General features: G+C 45.0%; 4 protein-coding genes and 1 pseudogene across 5 annotated transcripts; all 5 read right to left on the minus strand.

Annotated features, from left to right (window-relative positions):
* Positions 1–2,086: 2,086 nt before the first annotated feature.
* Positions 2,087–3,916, minus strand: LOC127325847 (disease resistance protein RGA2). The gene has a single exon (XM_051352683.2). The coding sequence runs from the start codon at positions 3,587–3,589 to the stop codon at positions 2,111–2,113; it is 1,479 nt and encodes a 492-aa protein (XP_051208643.1). The 5' UTR covers positions 3,590–3,916; the 3' UTR covers positions 2,087–2,110.
* Positions 3,917–10,589: 6,673 nt separating this feature from the next.
* Positions 10,590–13,560, minus strand: LOC127325872 (disease resistance protein RGA2). 2 transcript variants are annotated; one of them, XM_051352709.2, is made up of 2 exons: positions 13,319–13,560; positions 10,590–12,299 (listed from the first exon to the last, which is right to left on the minus strand). In XM_051352709.2, the coding sequence occupies exon 2, from the start codon at positions 12,189–12,191 to the stop codon at positions 10,926–10,928; it is 1,266 nt and encodes a 421-aa protein (XP_051208669.1). In that variant the 5' UTR covers positions 12,192–12,299; positions 13,319–13,560; the 3' UTR covers positions 10,590–10,925. The 2 variants fall into 2 exon arrangements, with proteins under 2 accessions (XP_051208669.1, XP_071681045.1); XM_071824944.1 differs by having other exon boundaries at positions 13,260–13,329.
* A 427-nt stretch (positions 13,561–13,987) lies between these two features.
* On the minus strand, positions 13,988–15,457 carry LOC139834772 (uncharacterized; annotated as a pseudogene).
* Positions 15,362–18,556, minus strand: LOC127325855 (disease resistance protein RGA2). Its single transcript, XM_051352689.2, has one exon. It carries the CDS (start codon positions 17,347–17,349, stop codon positions 15,877–15,879), a length of 1,473 nt encoding a protein of 490 aa, XP_051208649.1. The 5' UTR covers positions 17,350–18,556; the 3' UTR covers positions 15,362–15,876.
* A 204-nt stretch (positions 18,557–18,760) lies between these two features.
* Positions 18,761–20,061, minus strand: LOC127325883 (probable serine acetyltransferase 5). The gene has a single exon (XM_051352717.2). The coding sequence runs from the start codon at positions 19,951–19,953 to the stop codon at positions 18,994–18,996; it is 960 nt and encodes a 319-aa protein (XP_051208677.1). The 5' UTR covers positions 19,954–20,061; the 3' UTR covers positions 18,761–18,993.
* Positions 20,062–20,527: the final 466 nt, after the last annotated feature.

The raw sequence follows: 20,527 nt of genomic DNA on the forward strand, positions 1-20,527 counted from the left end.
TCAAGGAGGGCGCGACATGCGTGGCGAGGCTAATGGTAAAGGCTACGGCTGGAGAGAGTTGTTTCTACACAACCTTGGCAAGAGCTATCGCCGTCGATGCGGGGCAGTGGCAGATGACATTCACAGGGTGGAGAGAAACCGCGGCTTGTGGGAAGGAGGGGCCAGGCGGGCTAAAATGGTGTTGTGTCGCTGCCAGGATGTGAATACCCGGCTTTTTCCGCGTGCCGCGCGTTGCCGGCCCCACGCTAGGGACCGGCATGGAATGCCAGTCCAATTATCGGGCGCAGTTCACGCCGACAAAGATTGGGGACGCCGGTGGGAGCTGCTTTCGCCCAGACCCTCCAAAGACCATTTGGGGAGCTTTTGGTGGCACCGATGGGAATCCTCTTACTTAATGTTATGGTACTACTCTTGTGCCGGAGAAACTTGCAGTCAGTTTTTAGATGTAGAACGATGATATGAGAGATCTCCATGACGATATCCCAAATTGTCCCCGTGGCATAGAGCTCTAATTCCCAAATAGAAGATTCACCACTTGGTGACATTCAACGGTCGGCTGAAAGCTTCACAAAGCAACTATGATATATACTTTAGAACCCTATCCATTACTGAGACAATCCAACGAAGGCGACATTGCTGGTGACAAAAGAAAAACAGTAGTAACTATGCTATAAACTTCCGAGGGTTTCACCCGCGACACGAGGTCGCTCGGGGCAGCAGCCTTGGGTACGACGGTGGAGGTGGCCCTCTTCTTCGCTGGAGAGGGTCGGCCTGCGATTGGTGGTGGTGGATCTATCGATCTATCACCGCGTTCCGGCGGCGAGATGGAGATGCTTGGAAGCCGGTGACGGAGTCGCCGATGGAGGGTTGGCATGGCCAGCCCGGGACGGTCGCTGACGTGGGGGTCCGACCTGAATAAAGGTGGTGGTCCTAGGGTCTCTCTTGCGTGAAGAGGAAGACCTACTGGAGGCCTGGACTCGTGATCTAGCCTGAGTGTTGAGTTCCGGAAGGCTCCGCCGGCGAATGTAACAGTGCTTTTTGCCTGGAGTTTGCTGGATCGGTGGTATTCGGTCGTGCGCACCCATGCTTTTATTCCGACCGATTGGTTCTGGAGGGAGCGGCGCGAAGCTCTTTTTCTGTGTTGACATCAAGTGACTATGGATCCATGATGAAAGTCGGAAGAAGGGAAGTTCATGAAGGCCGGAGGGGAGGACTAGCTAAGGGAGGTTCAAATCTCCGCGATGTTGAGGGATTTGCTTGGTGTTCCGGGCTTCACAACAGCGGTATAAAAGTGGGGGCGACAACACAGGTGAAGTTCAGAGTCCTACCTTTCAGGGTGAAAACCCAAGGTCTGGCCTTAACTGGTTGTGCCTGGCAATGACCTTGTTGGAGGTATTGTTTTGAGAGCGGGGACTATCTTCAGGGTGAAAACCTAAGATCTTTGATCGGGCGACGATGGTGTTAGCGCACTGTTCCCTTCTTGGAGGCGTTGTTTTTGGAGAGTCTGTACTTCAGGTGTTGTCTTGGCGGTGGATGTATTGCTGTTGTTAGGCCCGAGATACTGTAACGGGACTTTTGTTTCTTAGTTTTCTTTTCCTTTTTTTGGCTGTGTGCATCCGTAGTGCCATTAGAGTGGTTGTTGCAGAGGCTGGGTGTAATTGGTATCGTTTTGATATTAATATATTCCCTTTATCGAAAAATAAACTTCCGAGGTCAGCATGGTGGAAACCTGGTGCTGCATGACACTATTAGCCAGCATAATGGAAAACAGGATTCTCGAGTCGTTGGTAAACAATGCTATATAAACTAATTTATCCAAAGAGTACGTAACAGAGTCTCCAGAATTATCTACCCGCTTTCATTCAAAGCTCTTTGTGCTTGACATGAAAAGTATGTAAGTGATTACAAACACAATCAGTAGTTAAACATCAGTAGATCACTACATGATTAGCTACTGGTACCAGTTATATTATACTCCATTATAAGATCGATCTATCAAGAATCTCAACAACTCAGGTCAAGGACCAACATTCAGATGAGCTTCCAAGAGAATCTATTACGTGCCAATCTAGTAAGCCACATATAATTAATCGAGCAAACACTGTGATAACTATGGTGTGGTGTTCCGCACAAACTCACAATCATATATGTAGCTATAGTATGGTGGTATGAGGGACCTCCACCACAAGACCTCAAATTTGCGCGGCATAGCGCTAGAGCTCCTGGATAGAAGATCCACCATTGTTATCCTTGGAACCTCACCTCCGGCTGCAGGATCCTTTTGGTAACTAGCATGTAGCAGAAATAACTTACGATCCTCGGAACCTTGACGTGTTCCAGCAATGCTCCAGACGTACCGGGACATATGATCCTCAAGATATTCACCGAACATCAAGGTATTCTTCTGTGTGTTTTCCCTAAGCTGTCTGAGAACCCTGCATCCGAACTGAGCACTGAGATTTTCTCTCAGTAGGGCGGCAACAACATAGGCGGACATAAAAGATCCGTGTATCCCTAGGGCTATCTCCATGGCTATGGATGTTAACTTTGGATGGTCCTCCGGATCCGTGCTACCGAACACAAGCATCTTGAAGAAATACCAGTACGCTTCTTTAGACAAAAGGTTCAGCTTGATGGCTTCCCTTGTTCCAACACTAACGATCTTCTCTGAACGGCTAGTGATTATAATTTTACTCCCATGTGCCATAAATCTTTCATAAGTGTGCATCAGCCTCTTCCATGCCCCTTGGTCCACGTCCCCTAAGATCTCAATGACAACCAACGACCTCTTTTCAGCTGAGGCAATATTTTGATGCTTGATCACACAATGATCTCTAAAAGTTGTCACTGTTTCATATGTAAGGTCATTTCCTCTGTAGAACAAGATCAAGGAGAAATGATCGCGCACACGCTCATCCCTGCAAACATGTTCCACAAGAGTGCTCTTTCCGATAAATGCAGGACCGATGATTGGAAGGACACCCAAATTTCCATCCCCTGGGGGCTCAACTTGTAGCAAGAAGCTGATGGCTTGTTCCCTCTCCATTTGACGCCCAAACATACACTTATCCAAAAACAAATACGCCCCATATGGTTGCCGGTACATGCGAGGGTAGCTCATTACAAATATAGCAAACTCCTTCATATCAGCAACCATGCTTTCTAGTCCAAGAACAACCTGTTTCAACTCCTTACTGCTGTCTCTACCAATTAACATACTCTTAATTTGACTGTTGCTAGATAGGCAGCGAAAGCGCTTAGCCGGATTAAATTTGGATTGAGCAAACAAGGAGTGACTCACCTCCTCATCGCCGTCGTCGGTCTTATTATGTATGCACTTGAAGGAGTCGAGAAGGTAGTACCCTCTGAATATTTGCTTTAACATCATGCTAACCTGACGGATCATGCCTTGATTTGTGACGCATCGCCCCTCAGCCTCCTCAACGACTGCAGATATCCTCAGGAGCAGTTGCTGCAGCCTCTGCAGATCCTCCTCGGTGGTTGTCTGCTTGTCGGCGCACTTCTTGACCACGATGGATACGGCTCTGCTGATAAGATCCCCAAGAACTGCAGAAATGAGCGCCTCCATTTGTAAAGAGCGAACGAAAGGAACAGCCGAAGAGCTCCCGTAGGATTTGGGGAATTTTTTGGATCGAAGCTTCCTAGGTAAACGAGGGTTCCTTCAAGGGGGGACAAAGGGCGAGGATGAGGATGAGAAGCGGCAGGGGGATTCGGAGGAATTAGTGGAAGATCTCAGGAGCAAGAGGAGATCTCAGAAGCCAGTAGCCTGGCGTAAACCGACTGTTTCGGCCTTCTCCTAGTTAGGTGTTAGATTTCATAAGACAGCTCCACCAGTTGAACGGGCCAAATGGGGGTTCTCCTAGTCTTTGTTGACCACTTGACCTCCAATGGGAGTGACATATCGTGTGGCAGGTGAAAACGGAAAACTAGTTATTTCACTACTCCACTTTTTTTTAGAAGGTACCGCGTGTCATTCATTCATCAAACAACCAGCTTACAGCGCACGCAGAACCAGCCAGAAAGCTCCAGAAGCACCAGCTGTCTCAACACTTTGCAGAAAGGACCCCTAAAAAGAAAAGATTACAAACAAGTCCTTGGAGACCCTGCACTGAAACGCCATCGTTCGTCTAAGAGCCGCCGCCGCCGAAAACGCCACCGGAGCAGGAGACGAAGCACCACAGAAACCTTGACCCGGCAAGCTTCCTCGCAGCTAAACTGCTTTGTGGACCTCTCATGGAACCCGCCGCGGACGGCGAGAACACTTCCTCTGGGGAACGTCGGCCGGGGAAGACCCCAAGCTTGACCGGGCCGCAGCACCGCTCGATCAAGTCGACCACGTCACCGTAGAAGAGTAGAACCGCCCGCCAGCATCCTCGAACCCAGCATCGAAACTAGCAGCACCTGGAGCATGCCGACGACTCTCGCCGGTCACACTCCTGTACAGTTCCTCCCGAACTCCGTGGCGGCGTCGGAGCAAACGCGACCACATCGGCGGAGTTGGAGGACAAAAACCGCGCCGAAGTCGCCACCGCCGCCACGCCGACCCCGCCTGGACTCCTAGCTCTCATATCTGCCACCAGCAGCACCGGAAACCGTCGTGCTGAAGCCACATCAGGAGCAGACTTATTGAATGCCGCCACCATCTCCATTGGAGACAAGGAAATGGCCGGCTCACATCTAGCTACATAGCCTAGACCTAGACTACAGCTATACAACTCCGCACGGTGGATCCGGAAGCTTAGCCCCCTCCGACGAGCCAGAGGCCCCCGGGAGAGAGGAGCTACCAGACCCGCCGCCGGAAATCGATGCGGATCTCTCTTCGCCCTTTTCTTCTCTGGAGAGAGAAAGGAGAGAAGGGAGAGAGCAGGTGACTTGGGCCCTCTTTGGGCTAAAACAAGTTCAGATACTTCATATTTTGATGAAGTTACGGCATTCTTTTTTATGGACAGTGGGACGAGGAGTTTCAGCACCCACGACTAGATGCTCCTATTTTTAAAATAAATTTTAAATGAATTCTAAAAGTTTCAAAAATTCCGATAAAAATGCCGCATTAGATGTGCTCGTGAAGTGGTTTCACAAAAGAACATTACTGTTTGTATCGTGTGTAGAAATGACAAATCCGATGCTAAAAATAGCTCCTATTGAGATATTTTTTTATTTTTTTACACTACCACACAAAAATGTCGGTTTTTCACGAAAATTGGCACGCACACACCTAAAGTATCGACATGTATGCACACAAATATTTCTTCGAATTATTTTAATATTTTAAAATATTTTTTTGAGTGGGAGGAGCATATGCATCTGGGATCAAAAGTATATTTTCGGTGGACAGTGGGAGTACTAAATCTAAACTTGTTTGACTCTAGCTTGTAAATTTTACAGCAGCGATAGCAGAAAAATAATGAACATTAGACTATACTAACATATGAGCCAAATAAGAGTGTAAAAGCAGGAAATATGTCGAAAAATAGAGGACCTGGTGTTTCTGCACCCGGGTGCATATGCACCATTTATTTGAAATGCATAATAAATATATTTAAAAATGTCAAAAAATAAAAATAAAAATATCTCGTGTATATATTGACATGTTACATGCTCACAAAGGTTTCAACAAAAATCGTTATGGTTTATGTCATGTGTAAATTTTTTTTTGTGGTACTAAAATAGTCTATTTCTCTAGCCTTATTTGTCCTTTTTTACACAGGGTACCAAAATTGTCGATTTTATGTGAAATTTTATGTGCACACATAAAACATGTCCCTCTACATGTGAATCTTTTTTTCCTAAACTTATTACATTTTAAAATATGTTTTATACATACCGGGTGCACATATGCACCCGGGTTCAATTTTGGTTTTCCTGAAAATAGAAGACCATAAACTAAAAGGACTTTTTTAGAACACCATTAATGCATACACATGCCCAGATAGAAACTTTCGAGATAAACTTCAAAAAGTATAGAAGGTAAAATGTTGACCAGCCGAGAAATAATCCCTATCTACCAACTGACATATTATTAAATTTGCACTTGATAAAGTATCCAAAAATAACATGCACTTTCCACTATAGCTTTGAAGTATACGTCAAAGTTTCACCTCGCCTCTAGAGATGGCACCCGCAGGGTTTGGGTATGGGTAGAGCCATCCAATATTCGTACTTATCTCTTTCAATCTGACCCATCATCCAACAAGGTATATGTGTATCGTGGGTAAAAATACCCGCGCTGATAATACATCAAATTGATCAAAAAAATATAACAGACGGTAAAGCGGTCCTAAATTGGGGTCTAATCCTCACTAACCTACCAATGATTGTGAGATCGGTAAACATGAGATTCAACCTAGCTACATGAAGGCATGATTAGGGGGAAAAATAAGTAATTTAGAATATTACGACGGTCCACTTTGTTAAATTTATATGGGTACATGGGTACGCGGGTATGGGTTCTATGATCCCATACCCGTACCCACTCTACTCGATGGGTATGATATTTTTCCATTTACAAACTCGTGGATAATATTTTCTTTCATACCCATACTTCTATTAGGTTTTTACCTGGTGGGTACATGGATCATGGGTACCCATTGCCTTCCCTACTTGCCTCACCTCCTTCTCATGTATGAAGCACTTTTACCTTTACGGCTAATTCCCAAAGTTTATCTATTTAATCAAAGTAGCAAAATTATAGGCTATTCAATAATAACAGTTTGGAAACTGAATTTGCCAACATTTGGCAAGAGATGGAAGACGCACATTGTAATTCGATTCAACAAACAAAAAATACATAAGAACATGAGGTGGCGTTTTGGCTCATATGTGCATATGCACTTATTATATAAAATTATTAAAAAAAATTAAAAATGTCAAAAAGTTCAGAAATAAAATTTCTGGTGTACATCCTAACATTCTTTGTTCGTACACAAGTTTTATGTGGCATGTACAGAAAAGACCAAAAAAATATCATGTACCTATTCGTGTTGAAGCATCAAATTTGTAAAACTTACACGAGACACATAAAATATTCTTTTTTCCTGAAAACATGTGTACCAACATAGAATGTCTAGATATACATACCAAAATTTATTTTAGAATTTTTTGACACTTTAAAATTTATTTTCAAACAACGAGTTCATATGCACCCATGAGCCGAGTTGGATTTCCCATAAGAACATGCCTACTACCTTCTTTGATGACTTAGAGTAGCTGCAACGGCCCGACGCAAACCCGACACATGTTTTGGTCGGTTTGGGGCGGACCGCGGACACGAAAATAGATGCCCAACCTCGTTTAACCTTTTGGGTCGGGGACAGCCCTAGTGCCCCGATGCATTCCGGGGCAATGAATGAGGGTGTTTTGAAACAAGCTTGACGAAGAAGAAGATCGAAATAGTTCATGATGAAGAAGATCACATTTTATTCATGGAACATGTAAAAAAACAGATAGGATCAGAAGGCTCATCATCCTAGGCTTCATCGTCGGGCGCCCATGCCGGCCGCAGTTCGTATGCTTTGTCATCGGAGTTGAGGTTGATGATGCTGCCAGTTGTGGCCTCCCGTATGAATGCTCATTGGCGGGCACTGTCGATGACCTTCTTCACTGTGCGGATGGGCCTTGACCAGAACGCGATCCGCTCGGCCTCGTTCTTCGCCGGCGCCGGGTGCTCGCGTTCAAAGTGTTTCAACGTGGCCTCGCGTTCTTTGCAAAACTGGGCACACCAGTAGGCACTACCAGCATAGTACTACGAGTTGAACCACATTGCCTCCTTCGTCTCTAGAAGACCTTGTAGCTGAATTCTTTGCCTTTGGATGAGATTAGATGAGATTATAGGATCAACTCACAAAAATTATTTTGTACAAACTGCAAAAAAAATTGAAGCTTGTGTACAACATACCTACAGGTTGTATTTACAACTTTAAGAAACATCAGCTCAAAATTCCATCTAGAGGCAACGAAACAAAAAAGATAAACTCTACTGCGAATAGTGCCACCTTTAGGTGAACATGATTTCACACTATTCAAACCTAAGATTTGTCTTTTTTATTCTCTAAGTGTAGGTTGAATTTGAAGCAGCGATTTTAAGGGGTTGCATATATAGAACATATGTTTGTTGTCAATTTTTCTAGAATATTTGAACATGCTTTTTCTGTTCAAAAAAAATGATCTCACTGAACCTATGTAATGACGGATCCTATCCAAGTCCCCCCCCCCATTTCCTCCTCCTCGAACACTCCAAGTGACAGACGTTCCACTTTGCGGGCAGGAGATTGTAAAGGAGACCATCACCCTCTCTTCCTCTCATTACATCACGGTAGGAATTTGGAGACACTTTTAAAATCCCTTAAGTGTGTAAAATGTACCCTTAAAGCTTTTAATGACACAAAAAATATGCTAAATTTACTTGCTATTCAGAAAGTATTAAGGGCACTTAAAAAATGTGCTCTCGTAGGTACCTTTTAGGGCACATTTTTAGCATGTCCCGAAAAAGTTTGAGGGCACATCCCGGAACTTTTGAGGGAACATTCAAATAGAAAAGCTATTAGGGCACATCCAAAATGTGCCTAAAAACTTTTAAGGGTACATCTAAAATGTGCCCCGAAAACTTTTGAGAGCACATACAAAATGTGCCCCGAAAAGTTTTTAGGGCGCCTTGGAAAAATTCCCCTAAAACTCAATAGACATTTTACATGTATTACGCAAAAATAGTAATTATGCAAATCATTCAAATCAGTTTACAAAATACAGAGATGGAATCAAATGCATGTATTCTTCAGTTGTAGCATATTCACATACACAATGAACACAGCTGAATATAGCTCACATCATTTGATTCTAACAATTTAACTGTGTTCAGTTATTAAATTTCCGTAACTCTAGATTATGTGAAATCAAATGCATCCTACTTAGATAGATAAACAATTTAACAATAACTATCATGATCTAAAACTTATATTATCAACATTTTAGAAGGCATCTCGTCACTTGCAGAAAATCATCTCTTCACTACAGATTTGATTTGTTATATAAGGCTAATTGTTATGCACGAATTTGCGTTTTAGTGTGCCAATGACTAAATCTGGTCCCAAATAGATGCCACCAGTATTCCTTTCTGAACTTGTGTAGTGTGCAATCACTGATGATTGTGTAGGGTAGTTGGTTAGAAAGGATCATTCGTGTCGCTAGGCTTGTCTATTATATGAGGCAGGATGCTTGTTATGATAGTATTGTGTTCCTTGTTGATGTTGCCAGCCCGATGATTAAAATCTGGCACATTATATGTCGCATGGATGATCTATTGAACCTTGTGTTAGGTACAAACACACATTATTGTGTATAATACTTGGTTCACTAGCCACATCCCCGTGATTTTTGTGTGCTATACTATCTGAGGCATAAAGTGTGGCACCATCTTTTGTTACACTGTGTCTTGACCATAGGTTTTACCTCTTTATGCTCTTTCTAATTTCTTTCTTCCTTCCCGGTGCTCCAAGATGGTGAGTGGTGCACAGCCTCGGCGAGGGATGTTCCAAGTATGCTGAAGAGGGCAGATCTACCAAGAGGCCAAGGGGAAGGCCTCCCAAGATCGGGCACTTCCATGACGATCTTGGTCCAACCCACTTCGCAAAGGTCTTGTTGGCGCCAGGGTTGGAAATGCTTCCAATTCCACCCGGCTTCCGTCCTTACCTCGGCACCATCCCAAGTACAATGATCTTGAAGACGAACAACGGCTACACTCTTGGATGGTGAAGCTCAAGGATGTCAATGGCACAACTTACATGGATCAAGGGTGGCCTGGAATTTCCATTGCATGCGTACTCAAGATCGGCTAGTTCATTTCCTTCAAGGTGCTCAGGGGTGACGTCTTCAAGGTGACTATATTTGACGTCAACATGACTGAGGTGGTGAAGAGGTGCCCGCAGCATGCTCCAGCCCTTGGCATGATCGATGAGTGAACCATGCCTGATCGTCTCTCTGCATGCGTACTGAACATTCTCTAGTTCCGTGATGAAGTTTATATTACCGTATTTCTGTGAATTGTCTTGAAGTTTATGCTTAATCCGTTGTCGGTTGCTTGCTTTTATTATTGTTCCATTGTGATGCACAAAAGGTTTGGTAACCTCATTAGTTCGAGAAAAGGTTATCAGATCTCCCATTCAGCATATAAGCAAACAACATGATCATCTCGTTGGTAGCCTAAAACGCCCCACCAAATAAATGGGCTTTCGTTTCTCCCACCGAGCCAAAATGGAATGTTGGCGATCAATCGAAGTGCATAAACAGATGCAAGCCAAGTATGAACGCACATCCAAACACGCCCTATGTGTCCAAAAGATAATAAACCCAAGGATGAGAAGGTACCCGGTGTATAGAAACTTTCCTCCGGCATTCCTCACAAACCACAAAAGCTCATTGAATTATACATCTCGCATTTGACTAAATAAACAGTTCATTTAATTAAAAATAGTCTGGAAAAATATCAACTACAACCTGTGTGCCTTTTTACAAGACGTTTTGACAGGGTTAATTGGCTTGCCAAACACGTCTTACAAAAAAGAAAGCAGGGAGTAGATTCGGTTTCAAGGATTTATCGAGACGAAGAGTAACACAACGGAAAATTAAGGATCAATATACTGGCTTAATGACAATTACAACCGGACTGCTCAAAGCGGAAAAAAATACCACCTCTACTACTCTATTTCCTGGTGTACTTCCTGCGGCACAAGCTCACAAGAACACACGTAGCTGTAGTACGGTGGTATGGGAGACCTCCAGGACAAGATCTCGAATTTACCCCGTGGCATATCGCTCCAGGTCCCTGATATCAGATCCACAGCTGTTATCTTCGGAACCTCGCAGTGAGAAGCAGGCTCTCTTTGGTAGTCACCACATAGCCGAAAGAAACTTTAATCCTTAGAAACTCGTCGTGTGTTGTCCATGCTCCAAGCATATCGAGGCCGACCTCCCTCAAGTGAAAGTTCACCTAACAGTGAGATATTTTTCTGCCTCTGCACCCTAAGGTGTCTCAGAAGACTGCACCAGTACCGACAACTGAGATTTGCTCTCAGTAAGGTGGCAACAACATATGCGAACATGAAAGATCCGCCCATCTCACCGGCCAACTCCATTGCTATGGATGTTAACTTCGGGTGATCCTCTGGATCTGTGCTACCAAAGACGAGCATCTTGAAGAAATACCAAAAGGCTTCTTTAGACAACCAATTTAGCATGAGAGCTTCTGTTGTTCCAACACTGACCATCTTCTCCGATTGGCTGGTGATTATGATTTTGCTCCCATGTACCATGAATCTTTCAGCAGAGTGCAGCAGCCTTTTCCATGCCCCTTCGTCCACATCGCCTAAGAGCTCAATGACAACCAACGACCTTTCTTCACCCGAAGCTATATTTTGATGCTTGATCACACAATGATCTCTAAAATTCGTCGCCACTTCATCTTTAAGGTCGTTGCCGCTATAGAGCAAGATCAAGGAGAAATGATCTCGCACACGATCATCGAGACAAACATGTTCCACAAGAGTACTCTTCCCAGTATGTCCAGGGCCAACAATTGGAAGGACACCCAAATTTCCACCAGGCTCAGCTTGTAGCAAAAATCTGACAGCTTGCTCCCTCTCCATTTGGCGGCCAAACATATACTTGTGCAAATATAAATATGCGCCATAAGGTTGGCGGTACATCCGAGGGTAGCTCATCAGAAATATAACAAACTCCTCCATATCAGCAACCATGTTTTCTAGGACAAGAACAGCCTGTTTCAACTCCTTACTGTTTTCTCTACCAATTACCGTGCCCTCAATCTGAGTGTCGCTAACTAGGCGGCGCAAGCGCTTAGCGGGGTTAAATTTGGATTGAGCAAACGACATGTGACTAACCTCGTCATGATTGGTATTCCTCTCTCTGCACCTGAAGGCGTCGAGGAGGTAGTACCCTCTGAACATTTGCTCTCTCATGGTACTAATCTGACGGACCATAGCTCGATTTTCAATGCGCCGTCCTTCAGCCTCCTCGACGACAGTAGATATTCTCAGAAGCAGCTGGAGCAGCCTCTGCAGATCCTCCTTCGCGGTTGTCTGCTCACGGCACTTCTTAGCCACGAAGGATATGGTTCTGCTGACAAATTCACCAAGAACTCCAGAAATAACCGCCTCCATCGTGAAGTGTGAACGAACAGGAACCCTTCACAGCTCGTCACTTGATAGATGGTGCTCTGAGGTTGAAGAACTGACGGAGGTTCTGACTGAATGTCTTGAAAACATCAGCTGAAAGGTTCAGAAGACATCTGCTGTAATCTTAAGAAAAGGAGTTAAAAAAATCCTAGTCTATTGACCCATCCAACAAAGTCAGACACGTCAGAAGATTGTCCTATAAGTTTCAGAAAATGGGGGTTATCCTAATATTTAGTGACCCATCCAACAAAGGTGACACCTTCGCGACAGAAAAAAGGTAGGCACACCTGTTTATGATCTAGAGGTCAACATGGTGGAAAATTGGCGCCACGTGTTTCTATTTTTCTTAGGTATTTCCCAAATAGAAGATCCAACAGTTGGTGACATTTAACGGTCAGCTGAAAGCTCACCGACTGAAAATAAATTGTGATGGAGCATTCTCACAGGAGACAGGTCTAGGCGGATGGGGTTTTGCTATCCAGGATAGCGACGGTGCTGTCAGAGGGTCAGGAGAGAGGAGACTCGCGCGGAGGCAGCTCCACTAACGTTAAGAAAAGAAGTCAGAGGCCGACTTTGCTTCAGCAAACGGGCACCTCACGTGCAAAAAAAAAAAAAATTGAAGAAAAGAAAAAAGAACATGCCAACACGGATTCAGTAGAGAATGTTGCCTCAAAAAATTCAGCAAATAAGAACAACAATCCAGCACCAAATGAAAATTATGAGCCCATGGGAAGTTTCAATGATCTTCTGAATGCTCCATTGCTGATGGCATCACCGACGATACATTCCGAGTATGATCAGCACTTGGTAAAATATTTTGGATGCTACTGTCATATACTTCTTTTAAGATTCAGAAGAATATTTTGGATGCTCCAAGTGTCTGCTACTGCTTTCTGCTACGTTGGTGTGCTATTGAACTAGTCTGATTCTTTTGCGACTCTGTTCATTCAGTATTGTGAAACTATTCGTGAAGGAATTTCATTCAAACCGATTTCAAAAATAACTGGGAGCCGTCACGGTATACAATTGTTGTTGAATTGGGATCATAGTTACCTAATTTCACAGACAAGGGGAGGAGATGCAGAGCTGGTGTGGAAGAGCGGATGACGTACCCGTCAGCAATGGAGGCGCGCGCGCGCGGCGCGGACGATTCTTTGTGGTTGACGGCGGCGAGTCGACGGAGGCGGCCAAACATATACGAATCCAAGGAAGCGCGAGCGCCGGCAGGCCGTCGACTGACGCGGAAGCGGTGTCGCTGGCCGTTGATCGAAGAAGCTAGGCACGGCCGGAGCTTCCTCTTTTCCGAATTCCCTTTTCTTTTCTTTTATCTGGACTGCAGCGAAATCACTCTCTGACTTCTCTTCTTGCAGCTGCCGAGGCTCGAGCATGTCAAGAAGCAGTGCGTGCAGCTACAGGTTGGGGGATGGGACTGCTGCAAGTGGAGTCCGGATGCAATGAATCTCATCAAAGCTTTGCAGGACCTGAGTTTGATCGTACTACTGAGGGAACTGTTTACCGACAGATTCAGACCTTCTTACATCTTGATTTTATTTCAGAGACATTACTTAGCCATCCAACGAACGCAACATTGCTGTGGACAGAAAGAAACGTACTCCGTAGCAGTATCTGTTTTATACAGATGTCAGCATGGTGGAAACTTCGCGCTACAAGACACCGTTAACCTGCATCATGAAAAACAGGCTTCTCGAGTCATTGGAAAACAAATGCTACATAAGCTAATTTAGCCCAAGAGTGAGTAACAGAGTCTGCAGAAATATCAAGTGGGCTTTATTCAAAGCTCTTTGTGTTTGAGATGAAAAGTATACCAGTGATTACAAACACAATCATTACGTCGATTATAAGATCGATTTATTAAGAACCACAACAACTCAGATCAAGCACCATCATTCAGAGTTTCAGACCAGCACGTAAGAAACTCCAATACATGCCATTCTTGTGAACCAAATATAATTAGTCGAGCAGATGAGAGGAGAAACTATGGGGTGCTGTTCTGGTGCCGCACAAACTCACAAGGATACATGTAGCTATAGTATGGTGGTATGAGGGACCTCCAGCACAACTGCACAAGACCTCAAATTTGCCCCGCAGGATAAGGCTCCAGCTTCTAGATAGAAGATCCACCGCTGTTATCCTGGGAACCTCACGGCGGGCTACAGGCCTGTTTTGGTGCTTATCATGTAGCAGAAATAACTTATGATCCTCGGAGGCTCTCTGTGTTTCAGCAATGCTCCAGTCGTACCAACATGTAATCCTCAGGATATTCACCGAACAACAAAGTGTTGTTCTGCGTGTACTTCCTAGCCTGTGTGAGAATCTTGCACCAGAACCGAGCACTGTGATTTGCTCTTAGTAGGGAGGCAACAACATATGCTCATATGAAAGACCAGCACATCTCTAGGGCTAGCTCCATGGCTATGGATGTTAACTTTGGGTGCTCCTCTGGATCTGTGCTACAAAACACGAGCATCTTGAAGAAATACCAGTAAGCTTCTTTAGACAAACAGTTTAGCTTGATGGCTCTCGTTGTTTCAACACTGACCATCTTCTCTGAACGGCTACCATGTGTCATGCCTCTTTCAGAAGTGCGCAGCAGTCTCTTCCATGTCCCTTGATCCACGTCCCCTAAGAGCTCAATGACAACTAACAACCTTTCTTCAGCTGAGGCAATATTTTCAAGTCAGCAGCCATCTGTTTCAAGGACAAGAACAACCTGTTTCAACTCCTTACTGTTGTCTCTACCAATTACCACGATTTCAGTTTGAGTGTTTCTAGATAGACGGCGAAAGCACTTAGTGGGATTGAATTTGGATTGAGAAAACGAGGAGCGACTCACCTCCTCATCATCGGTCTTCTTCTCTATGCACTTGAAGGAGTCAAGAAGGTAGTACCCTCTGAGCATTTGTTTTATCATCATGCTAACCTGACGGATCATCCTGCGGTTTGTAACGCACCGCCCTGCAGCCCCATCGACCATAGCAGATATCCTCAGAAGCAGTTGGCGCAGCCTCTGCAGATCCTCCACAACAGTTGTCTGCTGGCGGGACTTCTTGACCAAGACAGATAAGGCTATGCTGACTATATCAGCTAAGTTATCAAAACATTGAGTAAGAGAGTCTGCAGAAGTATACACTCGATTTTGTACTAGGCTTTGTGCCTTTATTTATTGATGTGAAGAGTATACAAGTAATTACAAACACAAGGAAGCGACCAGTAACTAGGGATCCCCACATGATGAGCTACCGCCTACTAGGTACCAAGTACAATATACTCTCAATATAAGATCGATCAGCCAAGAACCACAAGAGCTCAGATCAAGCACCAATATTTAGACAAGCAAGCAAGAAAGTCTAATACTCCCTCTCTTCCAAATTATTTGAAGCTCCAGCTTTGTCCTAAGTCAAACTTCTCTATATTTGACCAAACCTAAAGATTTGTGTGCTAACATTTACAACATCAAATATATATAGTAAGAAAATATATTTTATAATGAATCTAATTAGGTGCTGGAAAATTTTGATATATTTTTTATAGACTTGGTCAAATTTAAAGAAGGTTGACTTAGGACAAAGCTAGAACTTCAATAATTTGGAGGAGAGGGGGTACAGGGCAATCTGGTAAGATTTACTTAATCGAATAGACAAGATGAGAACTATGGTGCGGTATTCTCATGCCGCAGAAACTCACAAGCATATACGTAGCTATAGTAAGGTGGTATGACGGACCTCCAGCACAAGATCTCAAATTTGCGTGGCATACTGCTCCAGCTCCCAGATAGAAGATCCAACACTGGTATCCTTGGAACCTCGCCATGAGCAGCAGGCCCTTTTGGGTTGTCAACACGTCGCAGAACGAACTTAATATCCTCAGAGAATCGCCGTGTTTTGGCCATGCTCCAAGCATATCGAGGCCGGTCTTCCTCAACAGGATATTCACCTAACAACGAGATGTTGTTTTGTGTGTGCTCTCTGACATGACTTAGAAATTCGCACCAGAACCTGGCACTGAAATTTTCTCTCAGTATGGCAGCAACATGATATGCGGATATGAAAGATCCGCGCATCTCCAGGGCTAGCTCCATAGCTATGGATATTAACTTTGGATGCTCCTCCAGATCCATGCTACCAAACACAAGCATCTTGAAGAAATACCAGTAAGCTTCTCGAGACAAACAATTTAGCTGGATGGCTTCCGTTGTTCCAAAACTGGCCATGTTCTCTGATCGGCTAGTGATAATGATTTTGCTCCCATGAGTCATGCATCTTTCACAAGTGTGCAAAACCCTCCTCCATGTCCCTTTATCCACATCCCCTAAGAGCTCAATGACAACCAACGACCTTTCTACATCCGAGGTGATATTTTGATGCCTGATAACACAATTATCTCTAAAAGTTCTAACTGTTTCATCCTTAAGATCATTTTTGCTGTAGAACAAGATCAAGGAGAAGTAGTCGCGCACACGCTCATCCTCACAAACATGCTCCACAAAAGTGCTCTTCCCAATAAATCCAGGACCAACAATTGCGAGAACACCTAATTTTCCAGTAGGTTCAGCTTGTAGCAAGAAACTGATGGCTTGTTCCCTTTCCATTTGTCGTCCAAACATATACTTATCCAAATATAAATATGCACCATAAGGTTGGCGGCATATCCGAGGGTAGCTCATCAAAAATATTGCAAACTCTTTCATATCAGAAACCATGCTTTCTAGGACAAGAGTAACCTGTTTCAAATCCATACTGATGTATCTAGCAATTACCATGCTCTCAGTTTGAGTTTTGCTGGATAGGAGGCGAAAGCGCTTAGCAGGATTGAATTTGGATTGAGCAAACAAGAAGCGACTCACCTCCTTTCCCTCGCTCTTCTTCTCTCTGCATCTGAAGGCATCAAGAAGGAAGTACCCTCGCAACATTTGCTCTCTCATTGTTCTAACCTGACAGATCATCCCTTGGTTTGTGACATGCCTCGCCTCAGCCTCCTCGACGACGACATGTATCCTCAGAAGCAGCTCGCGCAGCCTCTGCAAATCCTCATCAGTGGTTGTCTGCTCACAGCACTTCTCGATCATGAAGGATATAGCTCTCCCGACAATATCACTAAGAACCGCAGAAATGAGTGCCTCCATTGTAAGGCATGAACGAACAGGAAACCCTCTCAGCACATCAATAGATAGATGGTGCACTGAGCTTAAAGGACTTAGGCAGTTGCTGAGTGCCTGAGTCCATGATTTGAAATGGTCAGCCAATAGCTTCAGAAGGCCATTGTGCTATAAATGTCAAAAAGTAGGTGCTTTCCTAGTCTTCATTGACCAAGCCAACGAAGGCGACGTTGTTTGACAGAAGAAAAGTAGATTCTTTCCTTTTCATTTAGAGGTAAAAAAGGTGGAGACTTGACATTCACATCTCTTCTGCTGGGATCAATAGTCAGGTCACATTCCTCTTCCCTTTTTTTCCACTCTGGCAGTAGTTGTGTTCACTCAGAATGTACCTTCTTCTGCTGTTTCATCTTATTAGACTGAACTTCTTGCATGGATTTTCACTTATGAATTCGGATACTGATCTTTGTAGCAGAACATGTAGGTAGCCTGAACTCCCCAGACTGTCATGAGTTCTGTCTTTCTACGAGCCTGTTTACCAGCATAATGGCTGAGAAGTTCCCGCAGACAAGAAACTGCAGGAAGGATCTGCAGAGGCTGCACCACCTGATTCTGTGGATCCACGCCGCTCTTGAGGAGGCCTAGAGACGGAGCATCACAAACCGAGGAACCTGTCAAGTTGTTCTCTGCTCACTGGTGATTCCAATTGCGGACACCTTGTACACTTATAATACATGAAATCTATGAAAGCACAGAAAAATGCTAAAGTCGACCAAAACGTGATCCAACAAAGTCGGCAAAAAGTTCAAATAAGTACTACCTCCTTTCCGAAATATTAGCCTTTTAACTTTCTAAAAAGGCTTATATTTTGGAATGGAGGTAATAGCAACTATCTGTTGCATATAGTCATAAGCCTTTGAGAGATCAATGATAGTGAGACAACACAGCCACAAGGCTACAACTACAAAGAGATGAGTTGAAAACATCGGAATAAATGAGCATGAAATTTTATCAGATTTGTGTTTCTACATTTATTTAGATGTTTTTTACTTATATTAAATGCTTGCATACACTGTCAAGAGACATGCAGTTGTGATGCTATGTGAAATGATTAAAATGGGACATGAAAACATGGGTGCCACATAGCTGCCTAGCAATATTGCGGTGACATCATTGTGGTTGAAATGGCTCATGAATATAGATACTTTACTTGCAAAAGTAGTGACTGTATGTTTTTATTACTATATTTTGCATTGGTGAGTGCACAACATAGCAATTCGAAAAACAAAAGTTACGTAAGTAAGTACGAAATGGAGAATGAAGAAACCTACACCAGATAAATCTCGCTTCCACACACACACAAACACAATCCGTCCTAGAAGCTTGACTAATCCAGGACTTTTGTTGTAAGAAAAGCACAATCAATCCACCACCCACCAAATGCACAATCGATTACAAAATTATTCATATTGCAATCATCTGATATCAGTATGAGAGCATTGCCACTCGATCAGCTGAAGAAACAATTGGCCATACACACTACAGTACAGTTTATGTTCATCCACACAAGGGAAGGGAACAAAACCAGAACAACTAGGAGTACATCACGACTACTGATACAGAGGGTGTGTGAGAAAGAGACCTTGGCAGGACAATGGCTCCCTCCCTCAAATGTCAAATGGTGTAGTCCGACCACTGCCTTATGAATGAGGTGTGATCCATGGACTCTCCCGGCATGTCCTCTTCCTTCTCGCCATCACTCTTCCTCCGGCCGAGCAGCCTGGCAGGGTTTCCCACAGCCGTGGTCCTCGCCGGCACATCTATCAGCACCACGGAACCAGCCCCAATCTTGGCCCCGGCTCCAATCATGACGTTGCCGAGGATGGTAGCACCTGCGCCGATGAGCACCCCATCCCCAATCTTGGGGTGCCGGTCACCAACCGCCTTGCCAGTCCCACCCAATGTGACGTGGTGGAGGATGGAGACGTTGTCCCCGACGACGGCGGTCTCGCCGATGACGACGCCGGTAGCGTGGTCGAGGAGGATGGCCTTGCCGACGACGGCCGCGGGGTGGATGTCGACGGCGAAGACGTCGGCCACGCGGGACTGGAGGGCGAGCGCGAGCGGGCGGCGGTTCTGCGCCCAGAGGACGTGCGCGACGCGGTGCGCCTGGATGGCGAGGAAGCCCTTGAAGTTGAGGAGGCAGTGGGAGAAGCCGACGCAGGCCGGGTCGCGGGCGCGCGCGGCGAGGAGGTCGGCGACGACGGCGGCGCGGAGGGAGGGGTGCGCGGTGAGGGAGGCGAGGAAGAGGTCGTAGAGGAGCGTGGAGAGGAGGGTGGAGGAGCAGAGCTTGTTGGCGAGGTGGAAGGAGAGGGAGCGGGGCAGCGACGGGTGCGAGAGCACCGTCGCGTAGAGGAAGGAGGCCAGCGCCGGCTCCGCGTCGGCGTCGCGCCGGGCCTCCGCCTTGATCTGGGTCCACACCCAGGACTCGTCGTCCTCCGACTCCGGCGGCGGGAAGGCCGGCACCACCTCCGACGGGAGCGCCGCGGGGGGCGGCGAGTAGGCGCGGTGGTTGTTGGAGTGGCTCGCGCCGCCGCCGTCGGGGTCGTGCGCTTGTGGCTGGCCGGCCGGCATCGCCGGAGCAGGGGAGGGATTGTTTGGTGGGTGGGTGAGGATTGCGGGAATCAGATTGCAGACGGCGATAGGCAAACGGGGATTAACAAAGCTCACGAGACAAGTGGAGTTTGTTTTTGCTTGTTTTGGAAGTGTTCAACTCAAGGGTCTCGATTCAGACGATCGACATAGAAAAGTGCAAATTCCACTTTCCTAAAAAAAATATTTATCAGCAAAATAGAACTGATAAAAATTATTGTAACTCTGTTTAACCTATGCAGGCTTAGGAAAAATCTCATTTGACTTAGTATTAGCAGAATTGTTAGAATCTCTACTATTAAGAGCAAACTGGTGAATGCCTGGTGTCACATTTTCAGGATGGACAATAATACCCCCACGTCTCCTACTATTAAAGTGGAACATGTGAATGACTGGTGTCACACTTTCACCTAACTACAAAACTGACACCGCATACATGTTTTATCCTCAAAGTTATCCTGTCCAAATAGATCTCACGGTCAAACCGAGAAGATTGCTTCACATATTTCCTTATTATTCTCAACTACTTATGCTCCACTTATCGTCTTATCTTAAC

The sequence above is a fragment of the Lolium perenne genome, chromosome 1 (assembly GCF_019359855.2).
Source record: "Lolium perenne isolate Kyuss_39 chromosome 1, Kyuss_2.0, whole genome shotgun sequence".
In the NCBI taxonomy this organism is placed as follows: Eukaryota; Viridiplantae; Streptophyta; class Magnoliopsida; order Poales; family Poaceae; genus Lolium; species Lolium perenne.

Excerpts from the sequence above, each read along its gene's own strand:
- LOC127325855 (XM_051352689.2), bottom strand. The coding sequence starts at position 17,349 with ATGGAGGCACTCATTTCTGCGGTTCTTAGTGATATTGTCGGGAGAGCT.
- LOC127325883 (XM_051352717.2), bottom strand. The coding sequence starts at position 19,953 with ATGCCGGCCGGCCAGCCACAAGCGCACGACCCCGACGGCGGCGGCGCG.
- LOC127325872 (XM_051352709.2), bottom strand. The coding sequence starts at position 12,191 with ATGGAGGCGGTTATTTCTGGAGTTCTTGGTGAATTTGTCAGCAGAACC.
- LOC127325847 (XM_051352683.2), bottom strand. The coding sequence starts at position 3,589 with ATGGAGGCGCTCATTTCTGCAGTTCTTGGGGATCTTATCAGCAGAGCC.